This window comes from Salmo trutta, chromosome 30 (assembly GCF_901001165.1).
Source record: "Salmo trutta chromosome 30, fSalTru1.1, whole genome shotgun sequence".
NCBI classification, from domain to species: Eukaryota; Metazoa; Chordata; class Actinopteri; order Salmoniformes; family Salmonidae; genus Salmo; species Salmo trutta.
The window spans coordinates 24,689,904-24,706,555 of record NC_042986.1 but is presented as its reverse complement, the minus strand read 5'-3'; the positions used below and the strand labels follow the sequence as shown (position 1 = coordinate 24,706,555).

At 41.9% G+C, this 16,652-nt stretch overlaps 1 protein-coding gene across 1 annotated transcript; it reads left to right on the top strand.

The window, feature by feature from the left end:
* Positions 1–10,402: 10,402 nt before the first annotated feature.
* Positions 10,403–11,716, top strand: LOC115168831 (neurexophilin-4-like). The gene has a single exon (XM_029724375.1). The coding sequence runs from the start codon at positions 10,424–10,426 to the stop codon at positions 11,114–11,116; it is 693 nt and encodes a 230-aa protein (XP_029580235.1). The 5' UTR covers positions 10,403–10,423; the 3' UTR covers positions 11,117–11,716.
* Positions 11,717–16,652: the final 4,936 nt, after the last annotated feature.

Here is a 16,652-nt window from a genome sequence, read left to right as displayed (position 1 = left end):
GGCCATTGTGTATAAACTCACTTCTTAATACTCACCCCAGAATGCGTATCAAAGTAGTGTAGTGGTGGTATATGCTGTATCTGTTAATATGGCTGATGGAACAGATCAGAACATTTAGCTTAAAATGTTGATAAACTATTATTTCCTCACATTTTAAGCACAGCAATGTGCACATGGCGGTAGGCCTATGCACAAATGTTCCAAAATGCAATTGCGGGAAATATCTGTTAGAAATTTTGAAACAGGGAAGATCTAAAGATGCAACAACTATTATGGGTTTCTAATATAACTAGGATAAGGCCTTTGGCTGATAAATAATTAAAGTTCAAAGAAAACCAATAGAACAGGAGAACGCATATGAGGTAGACCAAGGTGCAGCGTGAGTTGGGTTCATCATACTTTATTTTAAATGTGAACCAGAAAAAAAACAATACAACGAACGAAAAGCTATGCGTGCAAACACATGCAACACAAAGACAAGATCCCACAACTGACTGTGGGAAAAAGGGCTGCCTAAGTATGATTCCCAATCAGAGACAACGAATGACAGCTGCCTCTGATTGGAAACCACACTCGGGCCAATAAAGAAAAAACAACATAGACATACAACACATAGAATGCCCACCCCATGTCACACCCTGACCTAACCAAACAGAGAAAAACAACTCTCTCAGGTCAGGGCGTGACAATTTAGCACAGACATGGAACGAGACAGGAACAGCGTCAGAACCGGGTAAGACAAAGACATACAACAATTAATGTTGAAGCCGGGAATAGAGCTGAGGAACAGACAGAATTAGGGGAGGAAATAATTGACCTACAATTTTGTATACAGTGCATTTCAATAACATAAAGACAGTAGGTTACTTAAGACATAAACGATAGGATGGAGGTTGGCTGGTTGGATGGGTGGGCCAAAGGTTATGTGTTCGAATCTCATCATCGACAAATTTAGCATTTTAGCTAATTAGCATCTTTGCAACTACTTACACATTTTTAGCTACTTTGCAACTACTTCGTATGTTAGCTAACCCTTCCCCTAACCCTTCCTCTAACCCTTTAACCTAACTCCTAACTGTAACTTTAACTCTTCAACTACTTACCTAGCCTGTTACCTAACCTTAACCTCTAATCCTAACCCCTAAAGCTAACTCTAACCTTAAACGCTAACCGTAACCCCTAGCCTAACTAATGTTATCCACCTAGCTACCCTAGCTAACGTTAGCCACAACTAATTGGAATTTGTGTAATGTACACAAATGTGCTGTAAGAAAAGAAACTTGTGTAAAAAGAAATGCGTTGTGAAGAAATCGTGTAATACACAAGAAAAATTACTTTTTCTTGTGCCTGTCATGAATTTCCATTAAGTAATTTGTGTCTAATTCACAATAAGCTGTGATAGTGTGTTGATTTGTCAACTTCACAGAAAAGTGTAGCCTACTTTGAAAAACCTCTTAAGGATCGGACCCTTTTTTTTTAAATTTTCGCCTAAAATGACATACCCAAATCTAACTGCCTGTAACTCAGGACATTAAGCAAGGATATGCATAGTTTTTGGAAATGTGAAATTAATGTAGGAGAATATAACTAATTAGACCTGGCAAAAGACAATACAAACAAAAAAACATGTGTTTTCATCATCTTTGAAATGCAAGAGAAAGGCCAAACATTAAGATAGGCTCCTATGTATAATTTCGATTTTGTCCACAAGATGGCAGCAGTGTGTGTGCAAAGTTTCAGACTGATCCAGTGAAGAATTTCCTCACTACACAATATTTTTTATTAAGTCTGCCAGGAGTTTGCCCAAATATGCCAAATTGGTAAATGTATGAATTTTTAAGTACATAACTATAGAGAACACACAAAAATGTTATGGTAATAAAAAAAAGAAAGTTTACACACTCCCAGGAATGTCATACATGATGGATCATTAGCTTCCCTACAGAAAATACACTAACCTTCACATATCTAGATGGCCGGGCGGGGTAGGTGTGGAGCCAGAGACAGCAGTGGGGTCAAACTGTAGAACCCAGCTCCTACATTTGAATATAACATTTTATTTTTTTAAACAAACCTACACTACATTTTATCTCTGGGACCTTCAGGATGACAAATCAGAGAAAGATTACTGAATGTAAGTACATCATTTACCTTCAGAGGTGAATGTGTCAGACCAGTTGCCGTGATAAAAGTGTTTTGTTGTTGTGCTCTATCGTCAAACAATAGCACTGTATTTTCCCTTTCTGTAATAGCTACTGTAAACTGGACTATACAGTTAGATTAACAAGAATATAAGCTTTCTGCCCATATAAGACATGTCTATGTCACGGAAAGTTGGCTGTTGTATATTTTCTAGTCACATTATCGCACATTGAGCAACAACCATCCCGGTTTAGGGACACCGATCCCGTAGAGGTTTAAAAAGAACGTTGATTCCAGATTTGTTGAAATGCCATGAGCTTCTCAAATCCAATTCATTACACCCCCCTCCCTGTCCCTGTTGGGCCTTGAAATGGGAGGTCAGGGGCCTCGAAACGAACATGCCTCTTGGTTACTTTGATGCACTACTGATCACTGTGAAGGTCATGCACACAACAACGCCACAGGTAGTGGCATTTTACACCTACTAAGACTTAGAAATCTAGTCTGGTAAAAGAAGCACATAGCAGGCCTATACGTAGAAATTGTAAAAATACATCTTGTAGAAAATGTTGAATATAAATAGGCCTACTTACTGGCCTGCTACACCAGACGCAAAGTACTCTTAGCAGGTAGACTACTCAACTGTTTTCTTACCCTGTTTTTTACATAGACTCCCGATGGTAGGTGCTAGATCCTATGTTAGACTACACTGAACAAAAATATAAATGCAACATGCAACAATTTTAAAGATTTTACTGAGTTACATTTCATATAAAGAAATCAGTCAATTACAATAAATTCATTAGGCCCTAATCTATGGATTTTACATGACTGGGAAAACAGGTATGCCTCTGTTGGTCACAGATACCGTAAAAAAAGGAATGGGCGTGGATCAGAAAACCAGTCAGTATCTGGTGTGACCACCATTTGCCTCATGTGACACATCTCCTTCGCATAGAGGTGATCATCAGGCTGTTGTTTGTGGCTTGTGGAATATTGTCCCACTCAAGTTTCAAGTTTTAATGTCACATGCAGAAGTACAGTGAAATGCCTTTATTGCAAACTCAAAATCCAACAATGCAAGAATCAGGAACATTGTAATACTAGAGAAAAAAACATGAGAAATAAGAAAAAATATGAACAACACAATAAGTAAGTAAACATACTATATACAGGGTCAGTTCCAATACCATATCTACAATGTGCAGGGATACTGGAGTGATGGACGTAGATGTGTATAGGGGTAAGGTGACTAGGCATCAGGATATAAGATAAACAGAATAGCAGCAGCTTGTATGTGAGTGGGTGTGTGTGTGTGTAGAGTCAGTATAAGTGTATGTGCATATTATGTGTGAGTGAGCAGATGATGGAGTGAGTGTGTGAGTGTGTAGGGTCCTGTGAGTGAGAAGATGATGGAGTGAGTGTGTAGGGCCCTGTGAGTGAGAAGATGCTGGAGTGAGTGTGTGAGTGTGTAGGGCCCTGTGAGTGAGCAGATGATGGAGTGAGTGTGTGAGTGTGTAGGGCCCTGTGAGTGAGAAGATGATTGTGTGAGTGTGTAGGGCCCTGTGAGTGAGAAGATGCTGGAGTGAGTGTGTAGGGCCCTGTGAGTGAGCAGATAATGGAGTGAGTGTGTGAGTGTGTAGGGCCCTGTGAGTGAGAAGATGATTGTGTGAGTGTGTAGGGCCCTGTGAGTGAGAAGATGATTGTGTGAGTGTGTAGGGCCCTGTGAGTGTGCAGAGAAAAACAAAAATAAAAAGGTCAATGAGGATACAAGGTTAACTCAGATAGTCAGTGTAGCTATATTGTTAGCTATTTATCAGTCTTATTGCTTGGGGATAGAAGCTGTTCAAGAGCCTTTTATTGCCAGATTTGATGCACTGGTACCGCTTGCTGTGCGGAAGCAGAGAGAATAGTCTATGGCTTAGGTGGTTGGAGTCTTTGACGATTTTCCGGGCCTTCCTACCACACCGCCTGATACATATGTCCTGGATGGCAGGGAGCTCGGCCGCAGTGATGTACTAGGCTGTCCGCACCACCCTCTGTAGTGCCATGCAATCAAGGGCGGTGCTATTACCATCCCAGGCAGTGATGCAGCCAGGCAAAATTCTCTCAATGGTACAGCTGTAGAAGTTTTTGAGGATTTGAGGGCACATGCCAAACTTTTTCAATCTCTTGAGGGGGAAGAGGCACTGTTGCGCCTTCTTCACGACGGAACTTGAAGTTGTCTACCTGCTCCACTGCAAGAAATTAACATACAATTCTCTGGCAACAGTTGTGGTGGATATTCCTACAGTCAGCATGCCAATTGCACGCTCCCTCAAAACATGAGACATCTGTGGCATTGTGTTGTGTGTCAAAACTACACATTTTTGAGTGGCATTTTATTGTCCCAGCATAACGTGCACCTGTGTTATGATCATGCTATTTTTATTTAAAAAAATTTAAAAAATGTACCCCTTTTTTCTCCCCAATCCAATTGGTAGTAGTTACAGTCTTGTCTCATCGCTGCAACTCCCGTACGGACTCGGGAGAGGTGAAGGTCGAGAGCCATGCGTCCTCCGAAACACAACCCAACCAAGCCGCACTGCTTCTTGACACAATGCACATCCAACCCGGAAGCCAGCCATGCCAATGTGTCGGATGAAACACTGTACACCTGGCGACCTGGTCAGCGTGCACTGCGCCCGGCCCGCCACAGGAGTCGCTAGTGCGCGATGAGACAAGGACATCCCTGCCGGCCAAACCCTCCCTAACCCGGACGACACTGGGCCAATTGTGCGCCGCCCCATGGGCCTCCCGGTCGCAGCCAGAGCCTGGGCTCGAACCCAGAATCTCTAGTGGCACAGCTAGCACTGCGAAGCAGTGCCTTAGACCAATGATCATGCTATTTAAACATCTTCTTGATAATCCATCCACCTTACAGGTGTGGCTTATCTTGGCAAAGGAGAAATGCACACTAACAGGGAAGTAAACAAATTTGTACCCAAAATTTTAGAGAAATTAGCATTTTGTGCGAATGGAGTATTTCTGGGATCTTTTATTTCAGCGCTTATATTTTTGTTCAGTGCATGTTGACAAAGGAATTTGAACCACATGTGGTAAAAAAAGACAAGAGGGCAATTGAGAAACGATAATTTCCCTGCCTTATAAGGCTGTTTCCACACACCATCACACACACCAAGACTGTATGTAAGTCAGCACCAACCACCAATAGTCTACAGAAACTCTATCCACATTCTGCACACATACTGACACTATGCTGGTACTGTCTTTATATTCCCCACTCCCCAGGGAGAGAGTTCCTGTCATTGTGTCAGCCTCCCAGTGGCAGAACCAGGGACATAGGGGTAGGCTGTCAAATTGTGCTGCTTAAGAAGTCACATCTCTGGGTAAGAGTCATAACGAGCCAGGAGGTTTGGTGACAGATAGACAATAGCAGAGTGGTAACAAGCCTTCATACCATCATCCTGTAAGATTTCCTCTGGAATTTATTACCAGATTCATGAGAGGGTATTTATGATTTTAATGCTCTCACATGCTGCCCACAGTTGATAGCGTACATATTGGAGTATATAATTAATCCCTAATAGCTTCACAATTAGAATTTTTGGACAATAATCTATATTTACCATGGTCAATTTCAAAAGAATGCCAGCTACAAAGTGTAGGTGGTTTGTGAAATTATGCTCATATACAAATGAGTTCTAATTTGTTCTCATTATACAATGATGAGAAGCAAACCGACATGTGCATGTATGGCACAGACAGAAAGGGAGAGAGAGAGTGCGAGGGAGAGCGTGAGAGCGCAAATGAAAACAGAGGCTGTCTAATAATATAAGCAGGGTGGATCTCTCAAACAATTTCCTGATGTTCTCTTTCCTCCCAGTTCGTCCTGTTTTCACAGAGCCATGGACCTCACCACAAAATGTTATTGAAGCCACTAACGAAATGTTATTTGACTTTCTTATTAGTCTAAAGGGTTCTACGTTTTCTTCCAAGTGGATTGCTGTCAGACTTTGATTGCCCCGGTGTCCAGATTTGTACGTCAACATAAGACATTCAGAGACAAAATGAGGGTACTATTAATCAACTTTGCCACCTTCAGTCTGTGGCTCCTACCAACGGTAAGCTATTTCACATATTTCACGTGACAAGTGTTGGCAATAATTTTCAGATAAGCAAGTGCTATTCAGAGAGTTAAAGTAAAAATGTGTGGCTGTATTTTTTCCATGTGTCTTTTGTAAAATAACAATAGTACTTGGCTCTTTGTGCCCATTCATGCTTTGTCTATTTTGCCTCTTCACGTGCAGAGAAGAGCAGTAGGTGCCGTCCATATGTCGGTGTTGCCCAATTGCTTTTGGTGCTGATTTGAGAAGAGGAGTGAGTAAACTGTGAACCTGACCAGTGACCACTTTGATGTACCAAACCTTTCTGAACAGAAATATAAACGCAACATGTCAAGTGCTGGTCCCATGTTTCATGCGCTGACATAAAATATCCCAGAAATGTTCCATAAAAAGCAGATTTATTTCCAATTTTGTGCACAAATTTGTTCACATCCCTGTTAGTGAGCATTTCTCCTTTGCCAAGATAATCCATCCACCTGACAGGTGTGGCAGATCAAGAAGCTGATTAAACAGCATGATCATTACACAGATGCATCTTGTACTGGGAACAATAAAAGGCCACTCTAAAATGTGCAGTTTTGTCACGCAACACATGCCACAGATGTCTCAAGTGTTGAGGCAGTGTGCAATTGCCATGCTGACTGCATGAATTTCCAACAGAGCTGTTGCCAGAGAATGTTAATTTCTCTCCCATAAGCCGCATCCAACGTCGTTTTACAGAATTTGTCAGTACGTCCAACCGGCCTCACAACCGCAGACCATGTGTATGGCGTTGTGTGGGTGAGCGGATTGCTGATGTCAACGTTGTGAACAGAGTGCCCCATGGTGGGGTTATGGTATGGGCAGGCATAAGCTACGGACAACGAACACAATGACATTTTATTGATGGCAATTTTAATGCACAGAAATACCATGACAAGTTCCTGAGGCCCGTGTCTTTTAAAGTACCTGTGACCAACAGATGCATATCTTTATTCCCAGTCATGTGAAATCCATAAATAAGGGCCTAATTGAATTTATTTCAATTGACTGATTTCCTCATATGAAATGTAAGTCAGTAAAATCTTTGAAATTGCATTTATATTTTTGTTCAGTATAATAAAGCATAAATATGTCCTAGATTAAATTCCCATTATATCGCACATCTATCCCTGGGGCAAGAAAACAACTGGACCATATAAATTATCTGAATAATTATTCTGCTGAACATAGAGGGAGTAGTATTTCAGTGCACCTCACACTACCACAAAGCCATAGGTTACAGATGGAAATCAATGGTAAGACATTCTCTATATCTATTGTAGGTTGATAGTTATGATGTTGTAGGCTATGAACAGATATGTTGATTATGATATCATAGGATAATAGCTTTGGGTAGAACTTCCTCAAAGTTAATTTCTCTTTATTTATCTTATTTTCAACATACCCCAGAGGACTCTGGTTCCCTAAAACCGTCTCATGGTGATGAATAATTCCAACTGATAGTTGCGTCTATGCATTTGTAAGGTCTCAAGATGTTCTCTTACTTAATGGCATTAATTACCCACTGGGCACAGACGTCTAGTTTTGATTTACATTTGGTTGAGTTGTCAACTAATGTGAATTCAATGTGAAATCAACAGTTAATGTCACCATGTCATGTGATTTAGGTTAAAAGTTGGGTGCAAAAAATATGAAATTCCCTTACGTTGATGGCTTTTCTCAAATCCAATCAGTTTTCCATGTTGATTCAACGTCATCACATTGAATTTATTTGCTGAAATGACACTGTTTCCACATTTAGAAAAATTCATTACCTGTTATGAATGCACTGAATAAATCAGGAATTAATTCAAAGAATTCCCACTAAGGTTGAAGAACACCCATTCTTAATGAACTGGGATTATTTTGTAGACAGACTGAATTCATGCAACCAACCTATAGGCTATAAAGCATTTTTGCTTAGAGTCAACACCTTTCTATTCATGCACTAATAATCACTGGAAATATATTATTTAATGGGCCTCTTCAGTCGCAAATTAGCATTTGATGGAACTCTATATGGTTTGCCTGTAAACATCATCCTAAGGGTTGACAGATGTGTCTGGTTAAACTGATCATTTGCTCAGCCTACACAATCTGGAGAATCATACGGTTAATTTATTTCTCACTGTAGTTTGTCTAACACATTTATCATAGTGGGGCAACTCAGGTTGAGCTCTTCACTCAGGTGCACATCACAATACCTAAGCTTAAACAGCAGCACCATTTTGGTTAGATATTCCTTTCACAGAAGCTGATGGCCATAAGCAGACTCTCAAACACAACTTTTTCCCTCACTTCAGAGTTCCCCAGCATCATTCTCATGTATATGATGATCATGTCAGTACAGTAATGATTATTGCCCATGCTAGACAATAAAGCAGTGAGAACCATGTGTCATCTTTCATGGCCATCCCCATTACCATGAGCTGAGATTCCCCAGGTAAGGTTGTCTTCTAACCCAGCCATGGCCTGGCATTCAGACACCCTGACACAGAGCCACGGGCATGGCTGTCAGAGTGTGGTGCCCAATTAGTGCTGGAGCATGGCTGACACATCACCCTGCTAGTGGAGGAGATGAATGCAGTGGCTCAGAGTTCATTAGCCTGCTGAGGGTTCTGTAACGGAACTTTTGTTAAACAGTGGGTTACAGCCAGGAGAGTAGTTATAAGAATGCATGCAGGGAGCGGAAATGTAGTTATAGGTATACTGTACATTGATGATGTGTAGGCAAACATACAGTGAGATGGGTCAGGGTATATAGCAAGAATATATAAAATTAGCAATGAATGGATAGGATTGGGAACATGCTATGCTGTATGGTATAATCCCGTGGGCTTGGCATACAGTACAATGTAGTAGATTTTACAACCCACCGTTGTGCATACAAACAATTCACTGCATCTGCGATAACATCTGCAAATCCGTGTACATTACCAACTCTGATTTGATTTGAAATATTGGATTGATAAAAATCAAAAAAAGACTGATGGGTTTATTAACATTTCTGTCTTTTTATGGAACACGTTGATAGGTGGTAGGCTTTCTAGCTCAGTGAGAGTCCTTATAAAGTTCCATACAAAGATAATTGAGGAAGAACACTATTCCCTTTCTATTTTTAAATATTTATTTAAAAAATTACCCCTTTTCGTGGTATCCAATTGGTAGTTACAGTCTTGTCCCATCGCTGCAACTCCCATATGAACTCGGGAGAGGCGAAAGTCGAGAACCATGCGTTCTCCAAATCACAACCCAACCAAGCCGCATTGCTTCTTGACACAATGCCCACTTAACCCGGAAGCCAGCCGCACCAATGTGTCGGACGAAACATCGTACACCTGGAGACTGTGTCAGCGTGCACTGTGCCCGGCCCACCACAGGAGTCACTAGTGCACGATGGGACAAGGGCATCCCTGCTGGCCAAACCCCCCCACCCTTCCCCCCCCAACCCGGACGACGCTGGGCCAATTGTGTGCCGCCCCATGAGTCTCTCGGTCGCGGCTGGCTGCAACAGAGCCTGGACTCTAACCCAGAATCTCAGAGCGAGTGACGTCACTGATTGAAACGCTATTAGCGTGCACCACCGCTAACTAACTAGCCATTTCACATCGGTTACATTTGGATGATTCAGATCCACTGTACAACTAGAAATATACCATATCACCAAAATCTTCCAAAACGGAGATATATGGTTATTCGGTTGAAGGGTTCAAGACAGATGGGTACAGCAGAGGACATGGAGCCAAGCTGACTTCACACTCAGCTGTTATATCATGTCTTTGTCAATTCCCCATTAACGCTCATGTACTCTTAATTGTATTTTTAGGATTATGTGCACACTGATCAGTAGATTTCTATCTAATGTACTTGATCAAGGTTATATCCATATAAAGCCTCCAGGCACGTGACGATTGACACAATTCATTAGAGACAGAGAGAGACACACACAGACTGACAGAGACACACACAAAAAAAAATACTAAATGTATCCTTCATTCATGTGTTCACAGGTGCAAAAGGAGGATGCTGTGAAGACCTTGGACTATCTGAACCTCAGCCCATTTGACTCCCTCTCACAGGCCTCTCCCTATGACATAAGAAGGTTAGGGGAAGATGGAAACATTGGAGCTGCAATGAAAGTCAAACACCTTTCCAAAGACTTCCAGATCGTATCCACCAAGACTAAGCCCCCAAACTATAGCTCTGTGGGCCCATATGGCTGGTCACAGAACCTCTCCCTACCCCTGGATCAGTCACAGTTACGCTCCAAACCCAAGCCCCCCATGAAAACACCTATCAAAGCTAAGAAGACCTTTGGCTGGGGAAACTTCTACCTCAACATCAAAACCACCAAGTTCAGCCTGCTGGTGACAAGTAAGATAGTGGACCACATCAACGGCACCTTCAGTGTGTACTTCCATCACAATTCGTCCCATCTAGGGAATATCTCAATAAGCATCGTTCCTCCCTCCAAAGCTGTGGAATGGGAGGATGTGGGAAGCCCGGAGCTCCAGTTCCGGAATCAGCCACAGTCTACCATCAATGCGCACCTGCAAGAGATGAAGGCCCTCAACTGCAGGATGGAGTACCAGAGGACCAACAGGGCCAAGAAGACCAAACCCTGCCTCTATGACCCCTCCCAGACCTGCTACTCAGAACACACTCAGTCTCATGCCGCCTGGATCTGTGCCAAGCCCTTCAAGGTCTTCTGTATATTCATCTCTTTTCTCAGCACCGACTACAAACTGGTGCAGAAGGTCTGTCCAGACTACAACTTCAAGGCAGATCTCCAGCAATTTGGACGACGAGGACAGTCGATGAACTAGGAAGCTTGTTAAGGCATGTTTTTCTACATCTCTTATCCCAGTGGAGAAAGGGGCTTGCGCTGAACGGCAAGGATGGATGGCCCCACACCAACATTTAGGCCTTACACAGACATTCAGATGGAGGGCTTTGTGTTTAGTAGAATGGAAGTCAGCAGCATATGGACAATAACCTAAAAAAACAAATTCACCACTGAAAGGTAGAAGACAGAAGATCAAGTAGGATAATAGTAAGATCATTTTGTAAACTATTTGTGGTAAAATATTGACTTGGGGGGAGTGATGCCCTATATGCATGCCAATTTCAGCACAACACTAATCCCTGCTTTTATTACTTGTGGTTATGTTTGTGGAAATGTTCTGCTTATTTGTCACACGTTGCCCATACCCCTTACATGAACATTTTCACTGTTCGTTTGGGGGTATCATAACGCAACCAAGGCAAAGTACCTGGATGTTGATTATTGAGTTTGGTCATACTGTATGATTCACATACGAAATCTACATTTCATTTAATTTTACAAGCAGATATGAAATTATGTATGATGGAAAGCAAAATGTAGATTTGAAATGCATATTAAAATGAGCAGTTGTTTTGCTTGATGTGTTATTGAGTTCATACATCACACACTAAGTTTCCTAATGAGTTGGGACAACAACATTAGTAAGGAAAACTAACTCTACTGTACAGAAATTAAGCACCTGTTCTGGACTGAAGCAATGATCTGGAATTTAATTTGTGTGAATTGGTGCTTCAAGACATGCTCTCCCTATCTCTGTGTCACGTTCGTCGTAGGAAGGAGACCAAAGTGCAGCGTGGGTATCGTTCCACATCTTTTATTTTAATGTGAAACTTTGCAAAACTAACAATAAACTACAAACAAAACACAAACCGTGACAAAAGAGGTGCAACATGCACTAACTCAAAATAATTTCCCTCAAACACAGGTGGGAAAAACAACTACTTAAATATGATCCCCAATTAGAGACAACGATGACCAGCTGCCTCTAGATGGGGTCCAAACAAAAACTCCAACATAGAAAGAAGAAACTAGAACCAAACAACATAGAACTAAATAAACTAGATAAACCCCCCCAGTCACACCCTGACCTACTCTACCATAGAAAATAAGAGCTCTCTATGGTCAGGACGTGAAACTCTGCCACAAATAGTGTTGGTGAGTGAGTATGTCCTGTGTTTACTTACCCGCTATTACAACGTGTGAAGTGTTTTTTAACCAGCCGACAATGTGCAAGTTTATAGATACTACTAGGATAATACATGTCGCTGTCTTTCACAGTTTTTGAATAGGCATATTGCACCTATAAGTTTGTCATATCGTTTGGCAGATGCATGGTTATGACTTTTCTTGATTTGTAAATGATTTGTTAAAAATAGGTCAGTATGTTGCCTTGAGTGATTAATCTGAGGTTTAACCCCTAAAAGATTAATCTGAGATTTGGCTGTTGGACTATACAAATTATCTTTATGGCGTGTATCACCATTACTATATTGACTGCAGAGACTTAGCTATTTAGACAGGTTTATTCTACCATTTTAAACCAAACATTATTTAGCAAAATTCTAATTGAACATCCCTCTGGCCAAAGTAACAGATGTTGCATAATATCATGCAGCAAGGGTTTGGCCTTCAGTAAACAAACAAACCTTGATTACTTTGTATGTGCACAGCAATCTATTATTTTTTACTTAGCAGTGGGGCGAGAGGGGCAGCCACTCCTGCAGGTGTCCCAGTGTGCTTTAGCCAGTGTGGAGCTATGGACAGGCCAGGACAGCCTAGCCAGAGATGTGGATCCTAACCCTGCCTCTGAGGTTACAGTTTAAACTACAAAGAATATACATGATCAGATTATTTATTAATTGCTCATCCTAAATTGAAGGAGTTCCCTCATCTTTACTTGAAAGTCATTCACATTGAAGTAGGAAAGGAAATTGGAGAAATTCAAATGTGCAGATGCTGTTACTCATTCAACACCGCAGCCCAACAGAGACTATGAAAATAGTCGAAACTGTCAAAAGCTTCCATTGGATTGCATGATTGATCCCATCATATATCCATTCTCTCAGGTTCTCTGAGAAAGTGGAGGAGAATGAGTTGGATGGGAGAATGATATACCCTCAAGTAGCAAAGACTCCTCAGTCACAGTGAAGTGTCATTTAAATACCACTGACGTGTGACTGGAAGATCCCTACACACTGACAGTTTTAGGGTAACACTGGAGATAGACCGGGAGGGAGAAAAATATGCTGTTCTCTATTCTCCCTCCCTGAGCAGCAGTTGTTTCTCTCTCTGATGTCTGTGTAAGCAACATCAGATACACTGATATGATGCATCACATGGGAAGTCAACCCCAGAATGATTTTGTCAATGCAACATGCATCTTCATCTGTTTGTTGTCCTGAGTTTTTCTATCAATGTGATTCTACATGAGATAACTACTCATGTATATTATTTGTATCCTCTGTTATAACATTATAATAAAAACGCCATTTAGCAGACGCTTTTATCCAAAGTGGCTTACAGTCATGCGTGCATACATTTGATGGCAAGTGAGGGTTTTCAATTAATGGAAGTTGCATGCTAGCCTGAAATCCAGAACCTGTTTCGCTAACTCCGTGTCAGGCCAATCTCAACTTGGGTAGTATTTATCTTTTCATAATTAGTCAAATAAATCATTTGACCATGTCTGTTTGACTTATTAGAACTTCTGCAGTCAAGCTGCTCTGGAGGCTTAAGGCTCTTGTCCGAACAACAAGAACTCAGAGAGATACTCTGAACAACGGTAACTGGGATTGTTAATCTTGAATAGATAGTAACTGAGTATGATCATTAAATATGCACTGGTCTGCCATGAAGGTCACTACAGTGAATTTCACTATTGTCTTTTAACTTTCCACAAAAACCTTGCTCTATATTCAACGCAAATCTCAAGGTTAGTCATGCCACACCGGCCATAAGAATTCTTCTACCTCTGAGTTACAATTTTGCCACACTGTCAGTACATGTAACGGTCATAGTGTATGTACCCTGATCTTAACCTGACAGAATGGATGGCACCTGTATGGTTCCTCTTCAGGTTTCATCCTAACTTTGGTCGTTACAGTAGATACACTTTGATGGATTGATTGATTTATACAGCCTCATATCATTACTGAAATGTTTCCCTGTGCTGTCTTAGGTCCTATGGTCGTGCAGAGGTGGAAGACCAGATCGAGGTGCTCTGTCAGAAGCGGGCGCTGCCTGCCTTCGACCTGGACCCAGCCCTGTGAGGGGTGAAAGTCCAGCCCTACTCAGGCTCGCCCGCTAACTTTGCTGCCTGATGGATGGACCTGCCAGATGGACCTGCCCGATGGACTTGCCTGATGGACCTGCCCGATGGAGGACAATCAGTCCCCTTTTACTGATTTTAGATAGTTGTTTTCATTGAACCTTTCTTTATCCAGGTGGGTCTCATTGTCACGCCCTGACCTGAGAGAGAGGGTTTGTATCTCTATGTGGTTAGGTCAGGGTGTGGGGTGGGCATTCTATGTTTTGTATTTCTTTGTGTTGGGCCGAGTAGGGTTCCTAACCAGAGGCAGCTGTCTATCGTTGCCTCCGATTAGGAACCATACTTAGGAAGCCTTTTTTCCACCTGTGTTTGTGGGATCTTGTTTTTGTGTTGCTGTTAGTAGCCTGCAAAACTTTTCGTTCGTTGTGTTGTTCATTGTTTTATTTTTTGCCGGTTCACCGTTAAATAAAATATGATGAACCCAACCCACGCTGCGCCTTAGTCTACCTTTAACGACGGACGTTACACTCATGTTATTTCTTATATATTTTTTTTATTTATTTCACCTGTATTTAACCGGGTAGTCCAGTTGAGAATAAGTTCTCATTTACAACAGCGACCTGGCCAAGATAAAGAAAAGCAGTGCGACAAAAGCAAACGTACAGTTAATAACACAATATAAAAATCTATGTACAGTGTGTGCAAATGCAGAAGAGTAGGGAGGTAAGGCAATAAATAGGCCATAGAGGCGAAATAATTACAATTTAGCATTAACACTGAAGTGATAGATGTGCAGATGATGATGTGCAAATAGAGATACTTGGGTGAAAAAGAGTAAAAAATAAATAAATAATAATATCGGGATGAGACAGTTGGGTCTGCTATTTACAGATATGTTGTGTACAGGTACAGTGATTGGTTAGCTGCTCAGATAGCTGATGCTTAAAGTTAGAGATGGAGATATAAGACTCCAGCTTCAGTGATTTTTGCAATTCGTTCCAGTCACTGGCAGCAGAGAACTGGGATGAAAGGTGGCCAAATGAGGTGTTGGCTTTGGGGATGACCAGTGAAATATACCTGCTGGAGCGCGTGCTACAGGTGGGTGCTGCTATGGTGACCAGTAAGCGGAGATAAGGGGGGACTTTACCTAGCAGGGTCTTGTAGATGACCTGGAGCCAGTGGGTTTGGCGACGAGAATGAAGTGAGGGCCAGCCAACGAGAGCGTACAGGTCGCAGTGGTGGGTAGTATATGGGGCTTTGGTGACAAAACGGATGGAACTGTGATAGACTGCATCCAGTTTATTGAGTAGGGTATTGGAGGCTATTTTGTAGATGACAATGCCGAAGTCGACGATTGGTAGAATGGTCAGTTTTACGAGGGTATGTTTGGCAGCATGAGTGAAGGATGCTTTGTTTCGAAATAGGAAGCCGATTCTAGATTTAACTTTGGATTAGAGATGTTTGATGTGAGTCTGGAAGGAGACCTTACAGTCTAACCAGACACGTAGGTATTTGTAGTTGTTCACATATGTCCACTAAGTCAGAACCGTCCAGAGTAATGATGCTGGACGGGCGGGCAGGTGCAGGCAGCGATCGGTTGAAAAGCATGCATTTAGTTTTACTTGTATTCAAGAGCAGTTGGAGGCCACGGAAGGAGAGTTGTATGGCATTGAAGCTCGTCTGGAGGGTTGTTAACACAGTGTCCAAAGAAGGGCCAGAAGTATACAGAATGGTGTCGTCTGCGTAGAGCTGGATCAGAGACTTACCAGCAGCAAGAGCGACATCATTGATGTATACAGAGAAAATAGTTGGCCCAAGAATTGAACCCTGTGGCACCCCCATAGAGACTACCAGAGGCCCGGACAACAAGCCAGCTGAATTGACACATTTAACTCTATTAGAGAAGTAGTTGGTGAACCAGGCGAGGCAATCATTTGAGAAACCAAGGCTATTGAGTCTGCCGATGAGGATGTGGTGATTGACAGAGTCGAAAGCCTTGGCCAGGTCAATGAATACGGCAGCACAGTATTGTTTCTTATCGAAGGTGGTTACGATATCGTTTAGGACCTTGAGCGTGGCTGAGACGCACCCATGACCAGCTCTGAAACCAGATTGCATAGCGGAGAAGGTGCGGTGGGATTCGAAATGGTCGGTAATCTGTTTGTTGACTTGGCTTTTGAAGACCTTAGAAAGGCAAGGTAGGATAGATATACAGTGAGGGAAAAAAGTATGTGATCCCCTGCTGATT